Here is a 27,903-nt window from a genome sequence, read left to right on the forward strand (position 1 = left end):
GTGACCCTGAGAGCCGGGTGACGCTGGGGAGGGGGGAGCGGGACACACGCTCCCCCCCATGCCACGGCCCTCGCCCTGGGGCCTGGCACTGTGCCGGCTTCAGGCCCGGGAGTGACCGGCGGCGATAAGCGTGACGGGGAGCTGCGGTGTGGGCAGGCACAGCCAGCGTTTGTCCCGGCAGCGTTGGAAGGGGGGGACCGGCAGGGCTCAGCGCTGATGGTGAGTGACCCCCAGGAAGGGGCTGGGGCTGAGGGGAGCGTGGCGGGGCTGTGGCTGTTCCCCCCCACAACCATCCCCAGTGCTTACTGCCTGTACAGATTTGGGGGTTTGGTGAAGGGGTGGTGGGACGGTCTCCCTGTCACCCTTCGGTGCTACAGGCAGCTGGGGAGGTGGGGGGCCCGTTTCAGCCCCCTTAGGGGCCCTGCTGTGGCCCCTGCCAGCACCGCTCCTGTTTTGGGGGTAAAAAGAGCTCTGGCGGAGCCTGCAGGCAGCTGGGCCGAGCTGGGGGGGTCTGGCTGGGTAGTGGGGGGGCTGCGGTGTGGGGTGCAACGGGGAAGGGGCCTTGGTGTTTTGAGGGGCTGTCCCCATGTCCCCGGCCGATGGGGGGGCCCCGGGTCCTCCCTGACGAAGCGTCTCCATGCCTCTCCCCAGGGCGGGTGAACGCTGCCGGCTGCCCTGCTCCTGCTGGTACTGGTGCTGCTCGTCTGGGCCAAAATGTCCAACCCTCAGCCAGGGCAGGAGGAGAAGCTGGAGCAGACCCCAGCAGAGCAGCCGGCGGCTCCCACCGTAGCCGAGCCCCCGGCACAGCCGAGCCCCCCGGACCACAACCCACCACCGCGGGCCGGCAAGGCTGCGGCGGGGGAGCAGGAGCAGATTGCGGTGTACAACCCCGCCGCTCTCCGCCAACCGGCCCTGGCCAAATTTGTGCTGGGCTCCTTCGACGACACCTCCTCTGACGATGAGCTGGTGGCCACGGCATTCAGGGTGGGCAGCCGGCGCAGCAGCCTGGCCGGGGCGGGGGGCACCGGCACCGAGCCCCCCGCCGTGACTGCCCCGCTGGAGCCGGCCGCTGGCATGAGGTACGACGCGTGGGGTCGGGGGTGGCGGTGGTGCAGGTGCCCCGTTTGGAGCAGGCAGATGCTTTTTGTGGGTGCATTTCTTGGGGACCCCATTGTTAAAATTGGGATGCAGGTGCTTCTTGGAGCCCCAAATCGATGTCCCCACCCTGCTTCCTTTGACTTGGTGCTGCACGAAAAACCGTGAGGATAAGGTTAACAGCAGCGCCCCGGGAAGAGCAGACGTGCCCGAGCGCTTGGTGTGACAGCAGCATCACGTGCCCAGCGCAGCAAGGACTGGGGCAGGGGTTGCTCTGCTACCATGGTTTTAGATGTCAAAGAACGGGGTGGAAAGTGCTTTCGGTGTGCATGGCGTTCCTCAAACGCAGTCCCCAGCGCTGCAGCCGAGTTGCCCAATTGCTCCTGTTCTCTCACAGCTTCACCTCTCGTTTTGCTGCATCTCTCTGTCCCCGTGTCACCGAAATTCAGGAATGAAAGAAAACTCCTTAACACCACTTTATTGCAGCGCTGGGTGTCAGGAGGATAGTTCCTCTAATCAGGCACCCCTAATGCTGGTTCTCTTGTCATATTTATACACAAATGTTACAAAGATTACAAAGTGGTACGCTCCCCGTTACAATAATTGGTTCATATTTCTTCACCTAATATGCAAACTAGAACGCACGCTCGGTTCCTTTCTCTGCCTCTCTCTTTTGAGTAGGTGGGATAATTTGGGTAGGGGGCTTATGAGTCGGTGGTCGTGGGGACCCTGGCCCAAATTGCCTTTCCCCTAGTTTCTCAATATTTCGGTGTTGGTAATTGTTTGCTATATGCCTCACCAAGATAAGGATGTTGCTGGAGGCAATTCATGTCCTCCCTTTCTGCAAGTATGTACATAAGGACCTTGAAGTGTCTTGTAGCTCCTCCTTTTTCTCATGATGTGTAGCAGGTGCTCAGTCTAAGAATCGTTAGCCTTCTACCTAAAGTAATAATGAAGAGTTTCTTATCACATATAATACAAGTAGGCCTTCATTACAGGCCTTTCTTCTTGGCTACATTTTCTTATTATGTATAATATAAGCAGGCCTTCGTTACAGGCCTTTCTTTTTGGCTACACCCGCGCCATCTCCCGGTGCTGGAAAAGGCTGTGCTGATGCACCGGCCGCAGCTCTGGTTGGCACGGGACGGGGGCGCACCGGGGAGCGGGGATTTTCTTGCGGGGCAAGATGAGGTTTGGTTGGTCGCGGTGGTGAGGGTGCGGACGGGCAGCAGCGGGTTCTTCTGGCGTTTGTCCTGTGCTCGCTGTCCTTCGGGGCGCACGTGTTGTGCATGAGCACTGCTGGGGGCATGTCCCGGGGTGTGTAAACCTGCAAGCTGAGCTGAGCCTTTTGACAGGGCAGGTACACGTGCGCTTGCGCGTGCAAATGTTGCCCTCTGCCCTCAGGGCTGGATGCCACAGGGACCCACTCCCGCTGCCAGGTTCACTTTGCTTCTGCTATGGGGGGGATGCTAACACGCTCCCGGGATTGCACGGGGGGGAAACACAGCGTCCCAAGAGGATGGGGGTACGTGGGGTGTTCCTGTGCTGCTCCCACCCTTCCTCTGCTCTTGCAGCTATTGCAGATCAATTATTTAAGGAAGAAAAGTAGCTCTTTGCTGGTTTTGCCATGAGTCAATGAAAAGTGGATGAGCTTTGCTCCATGGGGAGCTTTGCAGTGACTTTTGCCCAGCATTGGCAGGGCCGCGGGGCAGCTCGCTGCTGCCTGCTGGCTTCTGCTGGGCGGCTTCCCGTGCGAGCCCAGCTGACGGCCGTCATAAATAACTGAAAACAAAGTGCTGCTGCCCAGCTCCTCCCGGCTCCTCCGCTCCCGGTTAAAAATAAAAGACCTTTGGCTGCAGGGATGTGTTATGAAACTTGACAGCCCAACGGTGTCTTCTTGCCTAGCTGGGGTTTTGGGCGGTTTTGTGCACTGTGCTGCTGGTGGGGTATCGCTGCTGCTCGTCTGCGCTTTAACACGGGGGGAATTTCCTTATGTCGCTGCCCGAGTCATGCTGTCGATGCGGTTGGTGCAGTTTGCAGGATGGGACGGGTGTGCTGGCACAGGCTTTGCGGTGGGATTTGGGCTGTGAGAGGGAAGCGGGCAGCATGGCTGGCCCTGGCGGAGCAGCCGAGCGGTGCAGGGGATGCGCTGGAGTGCGATAAACCCAGCACCGCTTGATGCAGCGCTCCAGCTGCTTGGGAAATAGTGCATGCACTCTCCTGAGTGCATGGAGAGATCAGGACGTTTCCCAACCTCCCAGGGATTTCGACACATTTCCCCTTAAAATAAATGTGCCAAGCGCTACTTCCGTGAAATCAGCTCATTCTGGGGGGGGGCTGGTCCTTCTTCCTTTGCTTATTTATAGCTCATCCATGGAATAACAATCAACGGTTCAAAATCTGGCCGAGTTACGAGGGCAGAATGCGAACCTGGTAATTAAAATATAAAGTTGCTTAAAACTCTGGGCTGAGCCGTGGGAAGGCACGTTCCTGGCTGCCGGGGAGGGCCCTGCCTGCCCGTGATGGGCTGCGGGCGCTGCCAGACCCTCCTGTGCCGGCTGCTGCTGTGCCAGGAGGTGGGAGGCGCGAGGGCTGTCTTATAGCGCGGGGGCCGGAGCCGTGCCGAGGGGCTGGTCCGGCTGTCCGGCCACCAGAGCAGCCCACTCCGACCTGCCCGCTTCGGGGATTGTGCGATGGGCTGTGAAACCAGGAATAGGCTCCGGAGGGCATGGAAATGCCTTCAGCAGAAAACCATGGTAGGGGTGAGTCTGGCCGGCAGCACGGTGTGCCTGGGAAGGTGTTCTGCGGTGGTGGAGCAGGCAGCACGGGCAGGATGGGGTCTGATCTGGCAAGGAGCTGTGGCTGCTGTCATTGCAGGCTGTGCGAGAGCAAATTCCCAAGGCAGCTGCTGGGAGCAGTGCATCACGCTCTTTGCAAGGTTGCTCGCAGAGCACTGCCTGCTCTTTGCCCCCCCTTCGGTGACCCTTGGGGTGGTATTGTAGGGGCACCTCTGGCTGCACCCCTTAGGGACCTGGTGCTCGTGCCGTGGGGTTTGGAGGCAGCAATCCCACTCGCCTCACGTGGACACCGGGGAAAGGATGCTCTGCGTCAGCCCGTGTACCCGTTGTTTGTCCTGCCACCCAGCTGGGCTGCTCCGGGTGTCCCCCGGGGACGTGGGGGATAGATACAGCTCTGCAAGGGGCTTTGGTGTGAACCGGGAGCTGTGGGGGCTTTGCAGCACACCTTGGCCGCTGCAAAGGGGCATTTGTGCACGTAACGTCCCTGGCAGCGGGAGGGAGGGTCTGCACTCGGGGCTGTGTTTTGGCCCCCTGGGAGTCTCCCTGTTTCTCATCCCTGGGAGCAGAGTTGTGGCATGTTTCCAGCTGCAGCCGCGCTGGGAGCTGTTAGCGGTGCAGAAGCGGGCACGGCCGTGCTGCAGTGGTAGCAGTGTTCTGGACGCAAGCATGCTTCCAAAAACCCTGAGCAGCTCTCTGCTCCCTGAAATGGAAACCCCGGGACTTTTGTCCAGCACAGCGGGGTCTCAGTCCAGCCCCTGTGGCTGCAAATCTGCTTGTCGTGGTGTTTGAATCAATATGGACCCACAGCTGCTGGGCAGGGTTAATTGCAGAACATGCTCTGTTCACCCCAAATTGCTTCTCCCATATAACTCGGCCAAGAACAGTTTTCCTCTGCGGTGTTGCAGTGGTTGTTAAATGTCCCTGGAGAAATCCTGGTGTACAACAGGGGGCTGGTAGCAAGGAAAGTGGATCCTGATGTTCCCTGTGCGTCAGCAGGGTGAAGGGTTTTATTGCTTTCCTTGGAAGAAACTGCGGAGGGGGCAAAGTCTGGTCTCTGCCGCCCGCTGCTGCTGGCAGATCCGACCCCCCCGGGAAACCTCAGCCAGCGGCAGCACGTCAGGCGAGGGTTTGCTCGCCTTCCTGCAAGCTTACTGACTGCCGTCGCGTCCCGCCGCAGGCCTAGCATGTCCGGGCTGCACCTGGCGAAGAGGGGCCGTGAGCACAGGAAGATGGATCTGCAACGGGACTTCACCGTCGCCTCGCCAGCAGAGTTCGTCACCCGCTTCGGGGGCAACCGTGTCATCGAGAAGGTCTTTACCTGCACACCCCTGCCTTTGCCTGGGTGGTGGGTCATTGCTTGTCATGGCAGCAGCCTCGAGTGTTGCTGAAGTCTCCCGTGCCCACCAGGCTCGGACCGATGGCAGCCCGGGGCAGCCCAGCGCCGATCGTTCCCCGGCTTCACCCACCCTTGCAGGCTGGGAGAGGGAAACTCTCCCAGCGCTGCCCTTGCAGGGCGGCTGCTTGCAGCAGCTTTGCACAGCAGGCACTAACGAAGGCCAAAGTCCCATCCTTCGCTAGCCTCAGTGCCAGGCATCCAGGCTGCTGTTAAGGAGCCCCCTGCTCCGCCGGCACGTACAACCGGCTGTAGCCAAGCGCCCATGTTGGCACGGCTGCCCTGCTTTGCTCACCGCCTGTGCCCAGCCCTCACCTCCGCACTGCCGTCCCTCGGGGCTGCACGCCCGACCCCGTGCCCCGGCAGCAAGGAGAGGTTTCAGCCTGAAGCCCCACGTCCCCGTTCCCCCAGGTCCTCATCGCCAACAACGGCATCGCCGCCGTGAAGTGCATGCGCTCCATCCGCCGGTGGGCCTACGAGATGTTCCGAAATGAGCGTGCCATTCGGTTCGTGGTCATGGTCACCCCTGAAGACCTCAAGGCTAATGCGGGTAATTCCTAAAAGCATCCCAGCGAGGGAAGTTCTGGGGCTGAGCCGGGGCAGCCTTTGGGACGTGGGGGGGCTCTGCACAGCCTGGGGTCACACACTTCCCCCCGTGCAGCTAGATCCAGGAGCAAATAATTTCCACCCCCCCTCCAGCCTCCCCGAGATGGAGGATTTGGGGAGGGGGTGCAAGGGGCAGCATGCGAGTGGGGTGCGGCTCAGGGGACTGGCTCCCACCACTGCCACGTGCCGTCTTTCAGAGTACATCAAAATGGCAGATCACTACGTGCCCGTCCCCGGGGGGGCCAATAACAACAACTACGCCAATGTGGAGCTGATCGTGGACATTTCCAAACGGATCCCAGTCCAGGTAGCAGCTGCTCACAGGCTTCCCACCTCTTTGCCGAGGGAAGCGGATGGGGAAGAAGGGTCACTCAGAAACAGGGTGACATCCCTCCGTGCGGAGGAGCTGGCCACGATGCTGCGGGCGATGGGAGAACAGCAGCGCAGGGAGGTAACAGCTCGCGCTGCTCCTTCTCTTGTGCCAGGCGGTGTGGGCTGGCTGGGGACATGCCTCGGAAAACCCCAAGCTGCCAGAACTGCTGCAGAAAAATGGGATAGCTTTCCTAGGTAAGGTCTTGCTGCCTTCCCAGCGCTGGAGGGAGCAGTGGGCATCGGGCTAGTGTGTGCGTGCAGGCTCGTTTCCCAGGGACACCGCGCTGGGCAACGCCCGTTTCGTGTATCTGGCATGTCCACCCTGTGGCGTGGCGGTCCCCAGGCTGGTTTCCTGGAGCTGTCTCAGGAATCCTGCTGTTTTCTGGGTTTTCCCTGTGATGCTCATGATGATGCAGCATTCATGGAGGAACACTGGGTGGGAGCGGACCTCGTGGGCTGCCCACCTAGGGGACAGCCTGGGCTTCCCTTGGAGAAGGGTCAAGCTCCATCCTGAACCAGGCAGTGGGTTTGGGGGGGCTTCCCATGGCCCCAGTCTTTGCAGAAGGTGTCGGCTCAGTGGGGAGCAGCTTTCTGCAACATCCGTGTGAGGGGGCCAGGCTGGCTGGCCCAGCTCACCCCTTCCCTGTCTGTTTGAAGGTCCCCCCAGCGATGCCATGTGGGCGCTGGGGGACAAAGTCGCCTCCACCATCGTGGCTCAGACGGTCCAGATCCCCACGCTGCCGTGGAGTGGGAGCAGTAAGTGCCTCCTCCCCAGCCACGCACACCCTCCCTGTTCCCCCATTTCTCTCCTCTCTGCCTCTCCTTCTCCCCCAAAGCAAGCACCGGCGTTGGGGTCCCCAGGATGGCTGGCTGCAGAGTGACTGCAGATATCGGGGACCATTGGGGACCCCACAGCTGCTGGTTTGGGCAGAGGGGTTTTTGGAGATGGAGTGCATGGAAACAGGGGAAACGGCATGTGCCAACATGGGGTCTCCAGGTCCCTGGGCACAGCCAGCATGCCCCCCCCAGCCATGCCACCCGTACCATAGCCCTGGTTGTGCCCGCAGGTCTGGTGGCGCAGCGGTCTGAGGAGGACCAGAAGCATCAGCAGATGATCAGTATCCCCCTCGAGACGTACGCACAGGGCTGCGTGAAGGATGTGGAGGAAGGCCTGGAGGTAAAACTGAGCCCGCGGGCAGGTGGTTCTCTCTTGTCCACCATTATTTCTCCTTGGAGCCTGCATGCCCTGGCCCTTTCGGCCTCCCAGCACACGTGACAGTGATGGCAAGGCTGTTTGAGCAGCAGTTTGTCCCTCTGCATGGATGCGACTTGGGGGATGTGTGGGGCTGGGGCAGGGTGGACTGTCGGGGTGATGGGTTGGGGTCCAAAGCACTTCGGTAACCCCTTGTCCCCCCTCAGGTGGCCAAGATGATAGGCTACCCGCTGATGATCAAGGCAGCAGAAGGCGGTGGGGGAAAAGGCATCCGAAAAGTGGAGGCAGTGGAGGAATTTGGTGCCTGCTTCCGTCAGGTGAGAGGTGCCCAAAGCCCCCATCCCTGTCCCCATCCCGTCCTGGGACACGCAGCAGGTCCTGCTCATCCTGGGCATCTCCCGCTTCCTGCCTGGGCTCGCCGCAGGACCTGTCTCTGTCCTGGGATGAATTCTGGGGGGCGATGCCAGAGCACGACTCTCCCCTACGCTGCAGGTCCAGGCAGAGGCGCCTGGGTCCCCCATCTTCCTGATGAAGCTGGCGCAGCACGCGCGGCACCTGGAGGTGCAGGTGCTGGCCGATGAGTACGGCAACGCCATCTCCCTCTTTGGCCGTGACTGCTCCATCCAGCGCCGGCACCAGAAGATCATCGAGGAGGCACCCATCACCATCGCGGCACCCTCCGTCATCGAGGTGATGGAGCAGGTGGGTGGCCCTGGTCTTAAGGCAGCACAAGGTTTTAGTGAGAAACTGGTCTGATCCTTGCTGGGTTTATTGTGGGTTTTGGCACCTGAGGCTCCTAAGGAAGGGAGGGACCCCCGAGCCAAGCGGGGAGCCCCAGCCCTGCTTGTCTCCTTGGATCCGTGCAAGGACACTGCTGCTGTTTTGCTTGGGACGATCCTGACTCTACTGCGGTGAATGGAGGGTCATTACTCCCCGCGGCGGTTTCACCCTCTCCTGCAGTGCGCGGTCCGCCTGGCCCAGATGGTGGGTTACGTGAGCACCGGCACCGTCGAGTACCTCTACAGCGAGGATGGGAGCTTCCACTTCCTCGAGCTGAACCCACGGCTGCAGGTGGAGCATCCTTGCACAGAGATGATTGCAGATGTGAACCTCCCCGCTGCCCAGCTGCAGGTACCTGAGCGCACATGGGTGGCTTTGCAAGGTGTGTTAGATTTTGTAATTTAGGGAGAAGTGCTGAGCTGGAGCCTGGCAGAGGGAAGCTGTCCTATATGCCAGCAGGTAGGGTGCAGGCGGAAGCAGTGTAGCATCCTTCCCTCACCTCTGGCTCCCCGCTGGGAGCAGCTGTCTGCAGTGTGGTGCCTCTTTCCCTCACTCTTCATGCAGACCATCTATCGATGTCTCCCGGTTGTAATTTTGATGCTAAAGTCTTGTTCTGGCAACTAAGTCCTCCTTGCTTCTCATGCAGATTGCAATGGGCATCCCCTTGCACAGGATAAAAGACATCCGGGTGCTGTACGGGGAGAGCCCCTGGGGCGATACGCCCATCTGCTTCCACAGCCCCACCAACACCCCCGTGCCCAGGGGCCACGTCATCGCGGCACGGATCACCAGCGAGAACCCCGAGGAGGTGAGCCGTGGGGATGGGCTCTCATGCACCGGCCCCACATGGGGGAACGGGGGGACCCTGGTGCTGGTGGGGTTGAACTGGGCACTGTCCTCCCCAGCTGGACGGTGTTCATGGGTGTTGAACCCATGGGATCGGTGATGGTGCAGGTGAATAAATGGCGTGGGGGTTCCCCTTCCCTGGTTACACCGCATGAGTCTCACACCTGGTTTCTCCATGTCTTCTGCTCTGTCTTCACTCAGGGTTTCAAGCCCAGCTCAGGGACGGTGCAGGAGCTGAACTTCCGCAGCAGCAAGAACGTCTGGGGGTACTTCAGCGTGGCAGCGGCTGGGGGGCTGCACGAATTTGCCGATTCCCAGTTCGGGCACTGCTTCTCGTGGGGAGAGAACCGGGAGGAGGCCATCTCGTGAGTGTGGCGGGACGGGGTGGAGAGTGGATGTCCTTGAGAAGACTCGCAATGAGCTGGGAAAAGTGCTTTTTATCTGAGAGGACCAGAGTGGTGCTGCTGTGCTGAGCGGCTTGTTTGTGCTGCAGGGACTGTCTGGCCAAAGCCAAAGTTTTCAGACTGTGGTGGTGCTACGGCCCCAGTTCATCGCTGTGATCCTTAAAGACACGTTGTAGTGATCCGCTAAGCTCGTGCTTAGTGCCAGTGAGCAGCAATGTTCATTCAGTAACTGAGAAACATGTAACGAGTCTGTCTTGGGTATTTCAGTGTTTTACTAAGTCAATGCTGACTGTGGGGCTGTTTCATCCAGGCAGGAGGGCACCCGGGGCTCGGGAGCTCAGCACCCCAGTCCCTGTGGTTCCCCGATTGCCTCTGCTGAAAACCAAGTGCCACCTTATCGGTCATTAACGGCGAGTTTTGCTCCCTAAAAGGAACATGGTGGTCGCTCTGAAAGAGCTGTCCATCCGCGGGGATTTCCGGACCACAGTGGAGTATCTGATAAAGCTGCTGGAGACAGAGAGCTTCCAAAACAACGAGATAGACACCGGCTGGCTGGACCATCTGATTGCCGAGAAAGTGCAGGTGGGGGAGATCGGCCACCCCGGGCTCTCTGCTCCCCTTCTGGTGTAAGACCCAAACATTTTTGCCCCCCACAGGCAGAGAAGCCAGACACGATGCTGGGTGTTGTCTGCGGTGCCCTGAACGTCGCGGATGCTGCCTTCAGGACCTGCATGACCGACTTCCTGCACTCGCTGGAGAGGTGCGGAGCGGGGGCTGCCCGACGGGGGCTTGGCCGTGCGGTGGGCACAGGGAGCGCATGTCCTGAACGGCGGCTCCCAGCAGCCTGCGTGTCTCCTGCAGGCATGGGGACCTGAGTGGTGCTCTCCCTGGGCCGTCTTCCTTCCCGCTTTTGCTGCAAAAGCTTTGCAAATCTGGAGGCAGTAGCACCGCAACAGCTGGGAAATGGGTATCTGCTGTGACTCACAGCTCTGGCTTCTCAGCTATCGCTTTATCTGGAGAGGGGAAAAAGTTTCACATGGTTGGGAAAACAGCTTTCAAGGGAAAGTGGCTCAGCTGAGTGCAGCTTGCTTTTGTTTTTGCACTTGAATGTCAAGGTTATTCCTCTGGCCTTGGAGGACACCCGGGGCTCTCCCCCACACCCTTATCTGAGTGTGTTTTGCCAGTGTCTGGCCTGCCTCCGGATGCATTTTTACAGGGCACTCACGTGGGTCATTTAAAGCAGACGCTTGTCCCCTCTGGTCACCTTTGCGCCCTCCCGCAGTCAGCTCGGAGCCCCCGTGGCCCGACGCCAGCAGCACCGCTGACATCTCGCACACTTGGCTCCCCGCCAGCGTGCAAGGCAAGCAATACTTGTGGTGCCTGACCCGGCCGTTGTGTTTCAGGGGGCAGGTGCTGCCAGCAGCCTCCTTGCTGAACATTGTCGACGTGGAGCTCATCTACGAGGGCGTGAAGTACATTCTCCAGGTGAGGGCTGGGCCATGATCCTCCCGAACCGGCCACAGCATTTCTCATGGGGACAGGGACGTGTGCTCCTCTCCTGAAGGAGAAAGGTGCAATAAATATGAGGATGTCCTTTAAAATTTGCAACATAAAAATAACCTCATTTTAACTAGACAGACACTTTCATACATCCTGTTGCCCTGAGTTTAATACAGGACCTCCTTTTCTTGCTTTTAAACCCGATTAGTTGAACTTGATGCACAAACTCCCTGCTCACAATGAAAGCAGCAGGTGAGCCGTGAGTTAAACCAGCTCCGGGCTGTGAGCTGAACCAGCTCTTTGGTGCGGCCTGAGGTTGCTCCCTCCTGCCCTCCCCAGCACGGCCCCATCCTGTGGCAGCACGCTGCTCCTGCACCGGCCCCTGCACCGAGCGTGGGGAGATGCTCCTCACCGCCCGCCGTTCCCACCAGCCCCCAGAAAGGCCGTTGCCTGAGTTGCAGGGGGTTGCACTGAGGGTTCTGCCCGGCCGCTGCCCGCAGGTTGCCCGCCAGTCCCTGACAACGTACGTCATCATCATGAACCACACTCACATAGAGATAGACGTGCACCGCCTGAACGATGGCGGGCTGCTGCTCTCCTACAATGGCAACAGCTATACCACTTACATGAAGGAGGAGATCGACAGGTACCTTCTTGCTGGGCACCCGCTAGCCCTCCCTTGTTGGCCAGTGGCCAGTCGGTGAGACCTTTCCCTCTCTTTAAGATACCGGATCACCATCGGCAACAAAACGTGCGATTTTGAGAAGGAGAAGGACCCGACGGTACTGCGCTCACCCTCTGCAGGGAAGCTGCTGCAGTACACGGTGGACGATGGTGGCCATGTAGCCGAGGGGGACGTTTTTGCAGAGATTGAGGTGAGTTTTGCTGGAGAGCCTGGAGGAGCCCCGCTCCCATGGCGCGGGCACGTGGCTAGGACCAAACCTGCCAATGCTGCGTGGTGCCCGAGGCACCCTGCAGCACGCGGGCACTGCCCGTTCGGTGACTGTTTCACCCATCCTCGCCCAGGTGATGAAGATCATCATGACGCTGGTGGTGGAGGAGGCTGGGCGGGTACACTATGTCAAGCGACCGGGAGCGCTGCTGGAGGCGGGCTGCGTCATAGCCCGGCTCGAGCTGGATGATCCCACCAAGCTGAAGCCCGTGAGTCTGCTGGGAGCCGGCCATGCTGCTGTCCCCTCCCCACAGGGCACTGGGGACACTCACTGGGGGATAAAATGGAGGAGGCCAGGGCATCGGCAGGCAACGTGTCCCCGTGCTGGCACGGGGTGGCACTCGCGTGGCCGTGCCACGTCCCCCAGCCAGCTGCACTGGGGCTCAGGCAGCTGCTCTGCGTGCTGCGGTGTCACTCTGGGTCAGCATCCCATGCGCGCTTGCTCAGTGTGCAGAAGCTCACGTGCAAATTTTTAGCGTATCTGTAGCACTCTGTCTACATCTCCAGTTTTTCTGCATTGTTTTCGTGATGGGGCACTGGCAGAGACATGAAGCTGAATGTTAGGTGCTTCCTCTGTATGTAACCCAAAGCAGATGCTGGAGGGGTTGTGCTGGTTTCTCCGGGGCTGTCGGGACAAGCCCCGGCTCTCGGGGAACCACGTCCCATGTCAGTGAGGACCCGCGCCAGCCCACCTCTCTCCGCTCCCTCCAGGCGCAGCCGTTCACGGGGGGGCTCCCAGCACAGCAGACCCTTCCCATCACCGGCGAGAAGCAGCACCAGGTTCTCCGCAACGTGCTGGACAATCTCACCAACGTCATGAATGGGTACTGCCTGCCTGAGCCCTACTTTAGCACCAAGGTGGGTGCTGGGGGCAAAGGTGGGCCAGGGGTCCTGCCCTGTTGCCTCATGTTTGCCATGATGGCAAGGCAGGCAGCGCCGGAGGGTGCGGGCAGCACCGGTGGGTGCAGGCAGCACCGGCTTCTGCTCCCCGCAGGTGAAGGAGTGGGTGGCACAGCTGATGAAGACCCTGCGGGACCCCTCCCTGCCCCTCCTGGAGCTGCAGGAGATCATGACGAGCATTTCGGGAAGAATCCCCCTGTCCGTGGAGAAGTCGATCCGGAAGGTGATGGCGCAGTACGCCAGCAACATCACCTCCGTGCTCTGCCGCTTCCCCAGCCAGCAGGTGAGTGGGGCCGGGGCTGCGCTCCTCAGCTCAGCCTCCGCTTCCTTTTCAGCCAGAGCTACTTAAGAGTTTCTGCCTGAATTCATCCTGCCAAGAGATAATATAAAGAACTGTGCGGGAAACCTTGGTGGATTTATGCTTGTGTTTTTATATTTGTGTTTTTATATTCGTGGGTTTATATTTGTGTTTTTATGCTTGTGTTTCTATATTTCTTTGTCACTTTGTATTTTTCACTTGATGAAAAGAACCAAACGAAAGTCTCTGCTGCCCGCGGGTTTGGCAGGCAGCTGGCAGCCCTGCGGCCACGCCAGCCCCGAGCTGTGCTGAACCCTGTGCCCTCTCCCTGCAGATCGCCAACGTGCTGGACACCCACGCGGCCACGCTGCAGAGGAAGGCCGAGCGGGAGGTCTTCTTCATGAACACACAGAGCGTGGTGCAGCTGGTGCAGAGGTGAGCCCTGTGCACCCCAGGGTGCTCCCTGGTCCCCTCCCCACTGCTGCCGCCTCGCAGCACGCTGGGCTCTCTGCTCCCCAGGTACCGCAGCGGCATCCGGGGCTACATGAAAGTGGTGGTGCTGGACCTGCTGCGACGCTACCTGCAAGTGGAGACGCAGTTCCAGCATGGTGAGGGCTTGGGGGCTCTCCAGGGGGGGTCTGCGGGGCTCTCGGGGGGGTCTGCGGGGCTCACCGCGCTCTGCCCCGCAGCTCACTATGACAAGTGCGTCATCAGCCTGCGGGAGCAGTGCAAACCCGACATGACCCCCGTGCTGGAGAGCATCTTCTCCCACGCCCAGGTGGCGAAGAAGAACCTGCTGGTGACCATGTTAATCGTGAGTACAGTCCGCGCCCCGAGACACCAGCAGTAAAGGCTGTGGCAGGGAAAAGCCCGTAAGCCGAGGCAAGCTCTGCGTCGCTGTGGGACAGGATGTGGCTGCACGTGGCTGTCACTGCCCTGCGCTTTCCCCTTGGAAGTGGGCAGGCACCTCAGAAACCACTTTTCTGCTCCTCTGTTTAACACATCCCCAGAATCTGGGTTTTGCATTCAAGCCTCTGTTCCTACCTCGTTAGGGGGCTTTATCTCCCCTCTGCAGCGTTGCATTGCTGCTCTTGGTTCAGAGAGTAGCATTTTTCCCATTTTAGCATCCCGGGTCTCATCCCTATTGCCCATACAGGGCCAGGGGCACGGGGCAAAGTCGTCCTGCAGCGAGGGGGCCCGAGCCATGGTGGGGTGTGTGTGTTGCAGGACCAGTTGTGCGGCCGTGACCCCACGCTGACGGATGAGCTGACAGCCATCCTCCACGAGCTGACGCAGCTCAGCAAGACCGAGCACTCTAAAGTGGCGCTGAGAGCCCGGCAGGTCAGCGACCGCCACGCCGTCCCGAACCCTGCCTCCGTCCCTGTCCCCGTCCCCCGCGCTCCCAGCCACCTCTCCCCTTGCAGGTGCTCATCGCCTCTCACCTGCCCTCCTACGAGCTGCGGCACAACCAGGTGGAGTCCATCTTCCTGTCCGCTATCGACATGTACGGACACGAGTACTGCCCTGAAAACCTGAAGGTTGGGAATTGCACGTTTTTCCTCCAAGGGGATTTGGGTGGCTTTGGTGAGGAGGTCTGGCTGCAAGTGGCTTAGTCTTAAAAATAGTCAGAAAAGCAATCAAAGCCTTGCTGCAGTGTCAGCGCCTGCGTGGAGCAGGGGAGGGGGTGCACCCCATTGCTGCCAGTCCCCATCCACTGCTGCTGGGACTGACGTGTGGATCCACATCTGGGTCTGGCGGTGTCCCCGTGGTGGGCTGGGTGTCCCGTGGCACCCCTGTGGCCAGTCCTGCACAGCCCCACGTTGAGGGATCCCTCTGGAACATGCCTCCCCCATCCTGCGATGGGGCAAGGGGGTCCCACGTCATCCCTGCCCTAAATTTTGCTTTCTCCCCCCAGAAACTGATCCTCTCAGAAACCACCATCTTCGACGTGCTTCCCATCTTCTTCTACCACACCAACCAGGTGGTGCGCATGGCGGCGCTGGAGGTGAGGGCTGGGGGGGCCGCGGGAGGCACGTGAGCCCTGGGGGGTGGCATGGATGCGTGTGGTGGGAGCAGGGGCACGGTGTTACCTCCTGCCACCCCTCTCCCAGGTGTACGTGCGGCGCGGGTACATCGCCTACGAGCTGAACAGCCTGCAGCACCGGCAGCTCTCGGATGGCACCTGCCTGGTGGAGTTCCAGTTCATGCTGCCCTTCTCCCACCCAAACAGGTATGGGGGTCCCCGCACGCCTGTCCTGCTCCCCTGGACACAGTCCTTTCTGCAAAGCTGTTGGGTTTGTATTGTCTCCTCCCTGCAAAGCACGGGGACCCTCGGAGGGAGCTGCCTGCCACGTTCTGCCCTTGCCAGTGGAGCAGGATGAGCCCTCTCCGGGTCAGGGTCCCATGCGGGACCTGCGTGGTCCCTTTTGGACCCAGGAGTGGTGCCTCCACCCACAGCTGACGGCTGTCTTGCTCCCCCATGCAGGATGTCTGTCCCCATCAGCATCTCCAACCCTGACCTGGCCCGGCACAGCACCGAGCTCTTCATGGACAGTGGCTTTTCTCCCCTGAGCCAGCGGATGGGAGCTATGGTGGCCTTCAACAGATTTGAGGATTTCACGAGGTGGGGGTGCAGGGGTGTGCCTGGCTGGTCATGCACATGCCTTTTGGGTGCTGCTGCAGTCATTAGAGAGCAAAAGCGGGTGGAAGAGCCAAAGCTGGTGGTGGCTGGGCAGTGCTCGGGGCAGCTCCTGTTCCTCCTGCCGCCAGACGTCAGGGCTGAGTGATATTTTCAGCACAACAGTCACCTGGTGGGGCAGGACGTGTCATTTGGGGACCTGTGGACCCTGGGGGGAGCTTGTCTGGCATGGGTTAAACATCTCTGTACTTTAACACAGCAGCGCTCAGAGCTGCATTTCATGAACTGTGGCTTTGCTGTGGGCTGGTGGAGCCCGGCTGAGCCGATGCGTGCCCCCGGGCTGCTGCGCTGGTACCCGCATCCCTGCCGCAGCGGGTCCCTGGCACCATCCTCTTGGGCAGGGGGCGGGCACGACGTGCTGACTTGTCACCCCATCCCCGCTGTTTGGGCAGGAACTTTGATGAAGTGATCTCGTGCTTCACTGACCCGCCTTCAGAGAGTGCGCTCTTCAGCGAGGCACGAGCCACCATCTACGAGGAGGAGGACGCCAAGGTGGGCACAATGCTTTTGCTGTCCCCCCCCAGGGTGGTGCTGGGATGGCAGTGGTGCTGCTGGTCCGGTTTGACTGGTTTGGGTTTTTTTGCCAGAATGTCCGTGAAGAGCCGATCCACATCCTCAACATTGCACTCCGCTGGGCCGAGCATGCGGAGGATGAGAAGCTGGTGCCCATCTTCAGAACCTTTGCCCAGTCCAAGGTCTGTTTCTGGGGCTGAACCCCCTTTTTGCAGACCCCACGAGCCAGGCCACCATATCCCAAGGCACTGACTCATCCCCATGCAGTGCTCCCCAAAACGCTGCACCCCGTGGCAGCCACTTGGGTTTTGTTTGCTCCCTCGGTGGAGATGTTCAGGCTCTCATTACTGGTGGAGTCTTCTCTTTCCATGTAGAGAAACATCCTCGTGGACTGTGGTCTCCGAAGAATCACGTTTCTCATTGCCCAGCAGGTGAGTGCAGACTGAGCTGCTGACAGGCAGAGTGGCTTTAGACACATCGTGCTTCCGCTGCCCTAAACCCCCTTGAAATATCTATAAGTACCTTATAGACATAGCATTGTGTGATGGATGTACCTACTGCACATCAGGAGCTGGGAATTAATTAGTGAGAGATTCAATGAGTGATTTATCTCCTGTATTATCCTTTATGCTGCTAATGTCTCCAGTAACGTGTGGTTCCTGCACGGCCACTCCATAGCTTTAAGTTGCCTTTCGAAGGCATTCATTACTCCCAGCTCTTTTCCTTTCGGGGGAGGAGGAAGCCTGCAAGGTTCTTTCTTTTTAATGAATTCACTGAAAAGCAGAAGAATCCTCTGCATGCCAGGATAATTCACACTGAGCTCTCTCCCCTTTGCTCTAGAGAGAATTCCCAAAGTTTTTCACGTTCAGAGCGAGGGATGAGGTAAGAGCTGCAGTAAAAGCACAACCTGGCTGATGCCGGCTGGCCGGCCGCTCGCTCACCCCTCTGCACGGCACCAGTTTGCAGAGGACCGCATCTACCGGCACCTGGAGCCGGCGCTGGCCTTCCAACTGGAGCTGAGCCGCATGCGCAACTTCGACCTGACGGCCATCCCCTGCGCCAACCACAAGATGCACCTCTACCTGGGGGCTGCCAAAGTGCAGGCAGGCGCCGAGGCCACCGACTACCGGTTCTTCATCCGCGCCATTGTGCGCCACTCGGACCTCATCACCAAGGCAAGGCGGCGCCAGGGCCCCCGGGTGCGTGGGCATTTCAGGTGCCGGGGTTGCTCTGGCCGCCCCTGAGCCACCCGGTGCACTGCAGGAGGCTTCCTTCGAGTACCTGCAGAACGAGGGCGAACGGCTGCTCCTGGAGGCCATGGATGAGCTGGAGGTGGCCTTCAACAACACCACCGTCCGAACCGACTGCAACCACATCTTCCTCAACTTTGTCCCGACGGTCGTGATGGACCCGTCCAAGGTGTGCTTCTCAGTGTCCTGCTTCCTGCTGTCAGTTCGGTGCTGATCTGGGGGTGGAGGCTGCGTTGTCCCCCGTGCTTGGTACTGCCGTGCAGACGGGCTGGCACCCCCACGCCAGCTGTCAGACCCAGTCCTGTCCAGTGACCAGCCCACCCTGGATGGGGGATGGATTTGGCAGCTCCAGAGACTCCTACAGTTTAATTTCTGTGTCAGACCTTCACTGTAGGCTGTTTGCTGGGGAGATGCTGAGATTGCACACTTTGCAATGATCAGGGCTTTTGGTACAGACTTGGACAAACAGGCACTTCACTGGAGGGCATGAGGGTGGGTGGCAGGCTCTTCCCCTGGGCAGTATGCAGTCTGAAGGAGTGGGGCTGTGTCCGTTCAGGAGGGTGTGGGGCACCGTCTTTCTCTCTGCCCAGTGGAGAGGCTGGATGGCAGTGCCAGTCCCCAGGGATGGAGGCACAGAGAGAGGGAAAGGGGCTTGCCCAAGCTTGCTTGGCTGCTTGGGGTGGAGATGCAACGGGGCTGCTCCAGCCTTGGCATCGGGGACAGTGACATCTCCAGAGCCATGGACCCATCCGTGTGCTGTCCCATGCCCAGATCGAGGAGTCGGTGCGGTCCATGGTGATGCGCTACGGCAGCCGCCTCTGGAAGCTGCGGGTCCTGCAGGCCGAGGTGAAGATCAACATCCGCCTGACGCCCACTGCCACTGCCATCCCCATCCGCCTCTTCCTGATCACTGAGTCCGGCTACTACCTGGACATCAGCCTCTACAAGGAAGTGAGGGACCCCAGCACCGGCAGTGTGAGTAACCGCGGGCAGCGGCTGCAAGCAGGAACCCAACCACGACTGCTCGAGCAGCTATCGGCCACGGCGAAGCTTTGGGGTGCCTTCTGCAAAAATCCTCGTGCGCCTGCAATGCTGGTCTGTCCCAGAGCCCCCAGGACTGTGCAGCAGCGTTCCCAGGGCTGTCCCAGTTTCACTCCCCTCTGTTGCTGCATCCAGTTGGGCACCTCGGGGTGATGCTTTGCTCCACTTTCATGCTGAGCCCCAGGGGTGTTGCTGGTGCATAGTCAGGCAATGTTTGGTCTTGGAGGTGAAGGTCAGCGTTAGCGTGTTGCTGGTACTTGCAGCACAGCAGTTGTGCACTCTGTCCCCTCAATAGCAAAGAATGGGGTGGAAAATCATGGGGTTTGGTTGAGTAGAGCATCTTGGCCAGGCAAAGCTCAGCAGCGCTCCAGCCCTGCAGGGCTCTTGCACCTTAACGTTGCAGAGAGGACTGGCCTGCAGCCGAGAAAAGGCAGCCAATGCTCTGTCCTTCTCTCCAGATCATGTTTCAGTCGTATGGGGACAAGCAAGGGCCACAGCACGGGATGCTCATCAACACCCCCTACGTCACCAAGGACCTGCTTCAGGCTAAGCGGTTCCAGGCGCAGTCCTTGGGCACCACCTACGTGTATGATTTCCCTGAGATGATCAGGCAGGTGAGTCCAGATGAACAGAAAGAAGCTCCAAATTATTGCATTTGCTTTTCTTCCCCACCCTCCCCAGATATTCCCATCTGGGGAAAAGACTCCTCTCCCCTGAGCTGGCAAATGAGAAAAAGAAAAGAGCCCAAGCTCCAACATTTTTGGTTACACAAAGCATTTCTAAACTGATTCCTAGCTCTTGCAAATTGCCATAGTCACACTCATGGAGGATGTGAACCAGAAAGCCCCATGCAAGGTCTGCAGCAGGGTGCAGACTCTAACACAAAGTTTTGTTCACTCCAACTCCTTGCTGCAGGAGTGTGTGCCTGTGCTCGGTGATGACCCCGGAGCTGCCGCAGCCCTGTGCTTTCAGCTCGTCCTGTGCGCGGTGTCTCTGCAGGCTCTCTTCAAGCTGTGGGGCTCCTCGGACCTGTACCCCAAGGATGTCCTGACGTACACCGAGCTGGTGCTGGACTCACAGGGGCACCTCGTGCAGATGAACAGGGTCCCTGGAGGGAATGAGGTAGCGGGGGATGATTTGGGAACCGGGCAAGAGAGCGGGGTGGGGGGAAGCTGTGCTGTGCCAGGTGGGAATGGCTGGTGGCTTCCCTGGTCCAGCTGTGTTTAAAGCCTGGGAGATGCTTCTCAAGCAAGCGTTTTGTCTGTTGGTTAATGCAGTCTGCAGCTCAGACTCCATTGCTCTGGAGGAGCCTGTCCTGTGACCTTGCTCTGTTTTGGGGCAGGTGGGGATGGTTGCTTTCAAAATGAAGCTGAAGACCCCCGAGTATCCGAAAGGACGGGACATTGTGCTCATCTGCAATGACATCACACACAAGATCGGTTCCTTCGGGCCGGAGGAGGACCTGGTCTTCCTGCGGGCATCGGAGCTGGCACGGGCCGAAGGCATCCCCCGCATCTACATCGCCGCCAACAGCGGTGCCCGCATCGGCTTTGCTGACGAGATAAAGCACATGTTCCAGGTGGCCTGGGTGGACCCTGCGGACCCCTACAAGGTGTGTGAGCACCTCCTCTCCTACCATCACCTAAAACAACAGAGGACTTATTTGGGGAAGGAAGGACCAGAGCTAAACTGGGAGATAAATCTGTGAAATCAATGCCGGGGGGTGAGCCCACACCTGCACCTAGCACCACAGGGACGGTTCCCTCCGCTTTCCCCAGCGGGGTGGAGATAATGGTGCCTGTGCTGGCACGGCTGCTCTGTCCAGCCCTGGTCCCTGAGCTGCTGTTGATGCACAGGGCGGGTTTGGGTTGGGTTTGGAGAGGGGCCATGCCCCATGTGTGTGTGCATGGGTGGCTTCATAACTCCTCCTCCTCCTCTTTATTTTTAGGGGTTCAAGTACCTGTACCTGACTCCTCAGGACTACACGAGGATCAGCGCCATGAACTCGGTGCACTGTGAGCATGTGGAGGAAGGGGGTGAGTCCAGGTGAGCCCCACTATCCCATGGGGTGCACAGAGCCACCCCAAGCCCTGCCCTACATCCCCGCCAGAATGCAGCTCCCATGTCCTGGCTCAGCATCCTGCCAGACGCATCATGCAAGTGAATACTTGCCTCTGTCCTGCCTACACCACCGTGGCTCTGCTTTCCCCGCAGATATGTCCTCCTGGACATCATCGGGAAGGACAACGGATTTGGGGTAGAAAACCTGAGAGCCGCCGGTACCATCGCCGGGGAGTCCTCTCGCGCTTACGACGAAATAGTGACCATCAGCATGGTACAGCCGTGGGCTCCGACCCTGCTCCTCTCCTCCCCTCTCTCCTACTTGCTTTCAAGGTCACCCTGGGGGGAGTAACTCCAAGGTGTAACTCCTGCAGAGCCAGGGAACATTATTCTCCTGGTGCTCGCGGACTCTGCTGCAGCCCTTTCTCCCCAGTAACCCCACGCGTCCTTGTGTGTGTGCCCAGGTCACTTGTCGTGCCATCGGGATCGGTGCCTACCTGGTGAGGCTGGGCCAGCGTGTCATCCAGGTGGAGAACTCCCACATCATCCTCACCGGCGTCACGGCTCTCAATAAGGTACCGTGCTCCAGCCATGTGTCCTCCCCGGCACTGTCCCTCACGCCACTACATGCATCGGCTCCTTCCCTGTCCCGTGGGAAGAGGTGGCAGTTCCCTGTGTGTCACCTCAGGGGAGGAGACGCAGGGGAACTGCTACTGGGCTTGTCTCTCTGAGAATTGATAAAATGCCACTCTGCAGCTCTTTGGTATTGCTTTAGGGGCCAGTTAGGGGCAGGGCCGGATGGCAGAGCTGCTGCAGGGTCTGTTCGGCTCCAGTCCCAGGGGAAGGACCCATGTCTGGGCAGAATCACACTGGTTTGAGCTGATTTGAAACCTGCTTAGCTAAACCAATGCACTTGTCTAAAGCAGGGTCCCTTTGCTTTAACATCAGCCTGGTAGGCAGAGGTGGAAATTCAGCCTCAAACCAGAGAGAATGTGCCTGTGCAGAGGTCTGGCTTACCAAACAGAGCAAGGAGGAGGAGCTCCTATGTTAGCAGAGACTGATCTGTGTTTCTGTTAATAACTCTGGCCAGGTGTTGGGACGTGAAGTTTACACATCCAATAACCAGCTGGGAGGCGTGCAGATCATGCACAATAACGGCGTTTCCCATGTCACTGTCCCGGATGACTTTGAGGGGGTCTACACCATCCTGCAGTGGCTCTCGTACATACCCAAGGTAGGAGGGTGCTACAGGACGGTGGGGTGGGGTGTCGCCCCACATCTGGCTGGTGACCTGCCCTTCGGGGCTCCCCTCTGCAGGATAACCGGAGCCCGGTGCCCGTTATTGCCATAAGTGACCCCATCGAAAGAGAAATCGATTTTGTCCCTTCCAAAGTCCCCTACGACCCCAGGTGGATGCTGGCAGGGAGACCCCATCCAAGTAAGTGAGGGTAGCCTGAGACCTCTGCAGCAATGCTCCCAAATGTGTCTTGTGGCTGCAAACCCCCATTCTGGTGCAGAAGGTACTTTGTGCTGTGGGTTGGTGCACAGGGAGCCCTTCAGTGCTCACCGTTGCGCTGCTCTGCTTTTTCCTCTGCTCTGCAGCTCTCAAGGGGACCTGGCAGAGTGGCTTCTTTGACCAGGGCAGCTTCCTGGAGATCATGAGGCCATGGGCTCAGACAGTTGTGGTTGGCAGAGCAAGGTAGTGCCGGGAGCAGGGGATGGAACCCCGGGGCAGAGAGTGATGCTGGGAGGCTGCGTGCACAGTCAAGGCACTGCTTTGGGGATGGGGATGGGGGAAACCTCTCTGGTGGGGCTGGGGTGCAGCGTGGAGGGGAACTGGCCTCTGCTGAGGCCACCCTGCCTCACTGCAGGCTGGGAGGTCTCCCGGTGGGTGTCATCGCTGTTGAGACCCGCACCGTGGAGGTGACGATACCTGCGGACCCTGCCAACCCAGACTCGGAGGCGAAGGTGTGTGGGGATTGCTTAGTGCGGCTGAGCGGCAGCCGGGGGGAGGCTGGAGGGGGCAGCAGGGAAAAAGCTTAGCGTAGTCCTTTGGCATTCTTCATTTTCCTTAAAGCCTGGTGAAATCAAGGGTGCTTGGTCAGTTTGTTTTCCTCCAGCTTTTGCACGCCGTGTGCCACCAACCTGCCAGCACGGTGCGCCAGGAAGCACTGACATCGGTCTCAGCACTGCTGCTTGCCGTCTTTTGCAGATAATCCAGCAGGCTGGGCAGGTCTGGTTTCCAGATTCTGCTTTTAAAACAGCCCAGGCTATTCGGGACTTCAACCGGGAGCATCTCCCGCTGATGATCTTTGCCAACTGGCGAGGCTTCTCCAGTGGCATGAAAGGTACCCGCATTTGGGGCGCCCAGATCCCCGTGCCGTGCCGCCGGCACTCCTGCCAGCCTCCAGGTCCTGGCATGACCCAGGTTACCAGGGTCCTGCCTGCACCACTCCAAGACGTGGGGTTGGGCTGGGGAGGTGATGGGGCATCGCCAGGACCCAGGTCCCAGGGCTGGTGGCTTCCTGCTGGGCTGGTTTTGGGGTGCTTGTTTGGTCTCTCCGATGGAGAAGGTGGCTGTGGGCAGCCAGGAGGAGGCAAGGGGCGATAGCCTGGCCCACAGCAGTCAGGACGCCCAGACACTGAGTCGCTTTGGCTTGCAGACATGTACGACCAAATGCTGAAGTTCGGTGCCTTCATCGTTGATAGCCTCCGGGATTTTAAGCAGCCTGTACTGGTCTACATCCCACCACATGCGGAGCTGCGGGGAGGTTCCTGGGTGGTCATCGACTCCACCATCAACCCCCTGTACGTGGAGCTCTATGCGGACAAGGAGAGCAGGTCAGCATCCAAAATACACGTGCATCCTCCGCAGTCCATGTGCAGAGAAAAGAGAGCCAGTGCATGGGGTCTGCAGAGTCATAGTCCCGCTGGCAGAGACCTCCGGTCACTTGAGATGTGTATCTTTTACCCTTGAATTAATCAAAGCCATCAGCTAAAGGTTCCAGGGCTCTTACAGAGCAGCATGGCAGGTATCTCCTTGGGGATATCCTCCTGCATCCAGCAAAGGCTGTGGGTGAGTAAAACATGGTTCTGGGGCTCAGGAGGCCCTTTCTCTAATCTGAATTAATGCACATTGGAGCAAACTGTAAGGAGTGGGAGGATAGACAAGAATCCCAGGCTGGAAACAAAAGCCTTTTAGGTTTTCTCTCTCCCTAATTCTTAGAAGAGAGAGTTGCCTGGACCGCTTGTCCCAGGATTTATTCTCCTCTGCAGACCAGTCCCTGCTTTACCAAACTTTCCTTTCAGGGGAGGCATTTTGGAGCCTGGAGGAACAGTGGAGATCAAGTTCAGAAAGAAAGATTTGGTGAAGACCATGAGAAGGATCGATACAGTCTATGCCAAGCTTGTAGAGCAGCTGGGTAAGCGAAAGGCATTTCGGCTTGTGGGCATTAGTAGCGGTGAGTTAAAACATGAGGCTCAAACACCACGGTGGCAACCATCAGGAAATCCTTTTGTATTCCTCTGTGAAAATTCTTTATGGCTTTTTTGCTAAGGGGATGTGGTGGTACTCCAAAACACCTGTATCTCCTGGGGGCTCTGTAAATGTTCCTGGACTTTTCTCCCATGCTTTGAGATGAAGAATGACCGTGGTGATGCTGAATCAGTGCCTAATGAGATGTCACATAGTCTTTACAGAGCTGCACAGAGACTGCCTTTAATGCATGGGTCTCCTTTCGCCCTGTGATCGTCTCCTGCTGCAGCAGATGGTGGGGCTGCGTTGGGAGGTCCTTGCCCCCATGCCCCTCCACCCTGCTAAAGCACAGTCCCACAAAGTCCTTGTAAATGCCACTTCCCGCCTCTCTTGTGGCAGCCACTGAACATGGTGCAGCCCCTTCGTGGCTGGGCTCTGCTGTAAATGTCCCAAAGCAAAGGGACATGATGCTGGGCACCCCGTTTCCTGGCAGGGGTGGCTGATGTAGGAGCCCAGACTCCGCGGTGGCCGGTGGACACCGTCGCAGGGGTGGTGGGTGGGCTGCTCAGCACTGTGTGTCCCGCAGGGACCCCCGAGCTCGCTGAGGCGCAGCGCAAGGAGCTGGAGAAGCAGCTCAAGGCCCGGGAGGAGCTGCTCCTGCCCATGTACTACCAGGTGGCCGTGCACTTCGCTGACCTGCACGACACCCCGGGCCGCATGCAGGAGAAAGGCGTCATCACGGTGAGCCAGGGCACCGGTGGGAAGGGGTTGGTGCAGGGAGTTCTGCAGGGGCAGCATGAAGGCGGGAGGCAAAGTCCCCTCCCGGGGGTCCGGGCTGCAGCTCAGGGTGCTGTTCCTGCCCCGGTGCTGCTCTCTGCTCCAGCCCCCGGAGCTGCCTTCAAACCCACTGGCGCGAGCTGTGAGCGAACAGTTGCTGCACATCAGCTCCTCTTTTTCTGCAGAGATGAACCCGGGCTCTCCCCCATTTCTGCAGGACATCCTGGAGTGGAAGAATGCCCGCTCCTTCCTCTACTGGCGGCTGCGACGGCTGCTGCTGGAGGAGGTGGTGAAGGTGGAGGTCCTGAAGGCGAACAGTGAGCTAAGCCACATCCACATCCAGTCCATGCTGCGGCGCTGGTTCATGGAGACGGAAGGAGCTGCCAAGGTACCCCCAGCCCCGGCTTGCCGAGGCATCCCTGTGGCCGGGGGGTCCCAGAGGCTGTCACCTTGCTCTCCTGCTGCTTGTCCGTTTTGTTGGTGCCTCCCTGAGGGAGTAAACACGCAATGGGAATTACCGTTCTGCAGCCTGTGCCAGGGTGGGCAGCCGAGCAGCCCTGAGCCTGGGGCTGTCTCTTCAACGTGAGTGACCTCAATTGGATGCTGGTGCTCAGTGGTAGCAAGGTGGCCCCCAAATAAACACGGGCCTCCTCAGTTTCTACCACCAGATAGGGCTTCCCAGGGCAGAAGAGAGTTTCGGGGTCTTTGCATCTGAGCTGCTCTCAAGTGCAAGTGCCATGACACACACATCGCCATGTCAGTCCTGTGCTTGCTGAGCTGGAAAGTGAGGACGTGCAAAGGAAACATATTTTACCTTAACTTTTTGCATTTTAAACACTCCACAAAGCTTTCCCCAGTTTTGATTTCCAGACTGAACCTTTTCCCCAGTGGCTGTTGCACAGGAGTGGAGGGGCATGCCATGCTGCGACACATGTGCAGGACTGAGAAGAAAAATCCCATTGCCTGGTTGTGTCACGGGAGGAAAAAAGCCCAAGGATGCAGCAGAAAGGGGGGGCTCAGGCTGCGCAGGCAGCAGGACCCCCTGCCCTCAGTGCTGCTCTCCCCAGGGCTACCTCTGGGACAACAACCAGGTGGTGGTGGAGTGGCTGGAGAAGCACATGCAAGAGGATGACAGCACCCAGTCGGCCATCCGGGAGAACATCAAGTACTTGAAGCGGGACTACATGCTCAAGCACATCCGGAGGTGAGTGGCTGCAGGAGCTGGGATGCGAAGAGCAATGCTGTCCCCTGGGTTGGGGACAGCGGCTGGTGGAGATGAGGCGGTTCCTGCTTCAGCCCCTGAGGCAGCTGCCCTCTCCCATCTGCCTTGCAGCTTGGTCCAAGCCAACCCTGAGGTGGCCGTGGACTGCATCATCCAGATGGCTCAGCACATCACTCGTGCACAGAAGGCCCAGGTCGCCCATCTCCTGTCAACGGTGGATAATGACAGCCCATCCTGAGCCGGTGGCGTGCAGGGCAATTGCCGCAGGGCAGGAGGGGCACCGGGACACGCTGCTGCTCAGAGGCCAGACCTCACCTCCCCACCCAGTTCGTCAGCCCTCGATCTGAAGCCTGGGACTCTTACTCGTGTGCCTAACTAAAGGATGCCAGTGTTTGTATTTTAAGCCATGAAGATGGTCTCTCCATCCATGCAAAGTTCCCTCTGGCGCTGGGGGTGTTCATCAGAGGGGCAACTTGGCAGAAGATAAGCTTGGCCCAAGCCAAGTCTGGACCTGGTGCAGAAGTTGGTTTTAAAAAGAATCTAAAATCTTTTATTGTGTTTTAGTTGCAAGCCCTGGCCTTAGTCTTTAGAACAAGCACCAGTGTCAGACATGTCTCATGAGACTGGACGGAGCTGGAAGTACAAACCGACTGGCCCAGGCACCACAGGGAGCAGGACGAAGGAGGAGCTCTCCCAATGGCCATGTTGAGGCTGACCAGGCACCGGCGCAAGGAAACATAAACCCTGCTTAAGAAGCAGTCTCAAACTGATGTTTTATTATAATAAACTCAGGAACTGTGAGGAGCAATTTGTCTCATCCTTCCTCTTGTTGGGGAGTGATCAGTAGCTGATGGCCCAGAAAAGACATCAGCGAGCCATGCTGGGAGCTGCTGCAGCGGGAACATCAACAGATCCACCAGCGTTGGCCTGACCCGACTGTTCCTCTCGCCCCTCTCCTGTCCTTTCTGGCTCCTGCCACAGCTCCTTCGGGTGTTTTCAGCCTGCAGCTCCTGTGGAGGGCAGAGGGGAAGGAGGACTCGGCTGCGGGTGCTCCTGCCCCAGTGACTTGGTCTCTTTGCTGAAGCACAGGAGCCAGGGTGAGCTCTCTGTCTGCTCGGACTTGTACCTCGCTTCTCGGGTGGCCTTTAATCAGCTCGGTTCATGGGGGGAAAATTGGAATATGTGCTTTCCAGTGCCTCTGTCGTGTCACCAGCACAGGTTCAGCTTTGGCTCACAAAGGGGGAGGCATGATGGTGATGGAAGGTTCAAGTGCAGCGAGGGGATTGCTGTGGTGTGGAGGCGTTGGACCCCTCCTGGGCTGGGGGGTCCCACCAGGGTCTGTGGGGAGCTCAGTCCTGGGGTGGGGGTGGAAAAGGCCTTGGGAGACACTTGCTGGTTTGAAAGATGTTGGGGAAGGGGGTGCTGATGCTCACCGTACAGGAGCCAAACCACTGCCAATAAAGTGAGCACAGCTCTCAAGGAATTTTCCTGAGCTCTGTTTCTTTTGTCATCGTACAAACGCCACGGATCCGAGCAGGGGCCGGTGCCTCTGCTGCTGCACGGCACAGAAACTGCTTTAGCACAGAGCAGCTCCTCGCATCCCTCCTGCGAGTGCCTGTCCCTAAACCCGAGCTCTCCGCGCATTTAGGTAGAGATTTTCAGGAACAGGCTGACAGCTTGGAGAAAGAGTTCATGCAGTAAATACCTGT

General features: G+C 58.9%; 1 protein-coding gene across 2 annotated transcripts; it reads left to right on the plus strand.

The window, feature by feature from the left end:
• The first annotated feature begins 75 nt into the window (after positions 1–75).
• ACACB (acetyl-CoA carboxylase beta) lies at positions 76–27,677 on the plus strand. 2 transcript variants are annotated; one of them, XM_054844597.1, is made up of 53 exons: positions 76–219; positions 652–1,079; positions 5,071–5,203; positions 5,698–5,836; positions 6,090–6,199; positions 6,378–6,459; positions 6,922–7,020; positions 7,332–7,441; positions 7,684–7,794; positions 7,970–8,179; positions 8,438–8,608; positions 8,904–9,065; positions 9,305–9,468; positions 9,939–10,089; positions 10,164–10,267; positions 10,911–10,992; positions 11,508–11,653; positions 11,732–11,882; positions 12,034–12,168; positions 12,671–12,817; positions 12,954–13,142; positions 13,492–13,592; positions 13,677–13,765; positions 13,847–13,971; positions 14,385–14,498; positions 14,582–14,695; positions 15,073–15,162; positions 15,269–15,387; positions 15,643–15,780; positions 16,248–16,347; positions 16,443–16,550; positions 16,743–16,799; positions 17,209–17,250; positions 17,328–17,543; positions 17,632–17,787; positions 18,390–18,593; positions 19,118–19,273; positions 19,659–19,781; positions 20,002–20,271; positions 20,608–20,705; positions 20,874–20,994; positions 21,185–21,295; positions 21,811–21,954; positions 22,038–22,158; positions 22,323–22,419; positions 22,592–22,688; positions 22,933–23,068; positions 23,384–23,561; positions 24,030–24,142; positions 24,782–24,936; positions 25,190–25,360; positions 26,040–26,176; positions 26,306–27,677. In XM_054844597.1, the coding sequence occupies exons 2-53, from the start codon at positions 715–717 to the stop codon at positions 26,430–26,432; spliced, it is 7,089 nt and encodes a 2,362-aa protein (XP_054700572.1). In that variant the 5' UTR covers positions 76–219; positions 652–714; the 3' UTR covers positions 26,433–27,677. The 2 variants fall into 2 exon arrangements, 1 of the variants encoding a protein (XP_054700572.1); XR_008579550.1 differs by lacking the exons at positions 21,811–21,954; positions 22,038–22,158; positions 22,323–22,419; ... (6 more) ...; positions 26,040–26,176; positions 26,306–27,677 and having other exon boundaries at positions 20,608–20,695.
• The last annotated feature ends 226 nt before the right edge of the window (positions 27,678–27,903 follow it).

Source organism: Grus americana, chromosome 16 (assembly GCF_028858705.1).
Source record: "Grus americana isolate bGruAme1 chromosome 16, bGruAme1.mat, whole genome shotgun sequence".
Taxonomy (NCBI): domain Eukaryota; kingdom Metazoa; phylum Chordata; class Aves; order Gruiformes; family Gruidae; genus Grus; species Grus americana.

What these genes read in the sequence shown, in the direction of transcription:
- ACACB (XM_054844597.1), top strand. Translation starts at nt 715, where the DNA reads ATGTCCAACCCTCAGCCAGGGCAGGAGGAGAAGCTGGAGCAGACCCCA. An exon ending in AGACCTCAAGGCTAATGCGG is followed by an intron (nt 5,837 to 6,089) that starts GTAATTCCTAAA and finishes GCCGTCTTTCAG; the next exon opens with AGTACATCAAAATGGCAGAT. An exon ending in AAATAGTGACCATCAGCATG is followed by an intron (nt 20,995 to 21,184) that starts GTACAGCCGTGG and finishes GTGTGTGCCCAG; the next exon opens with GTCACTTGTCGTGCCATCGG.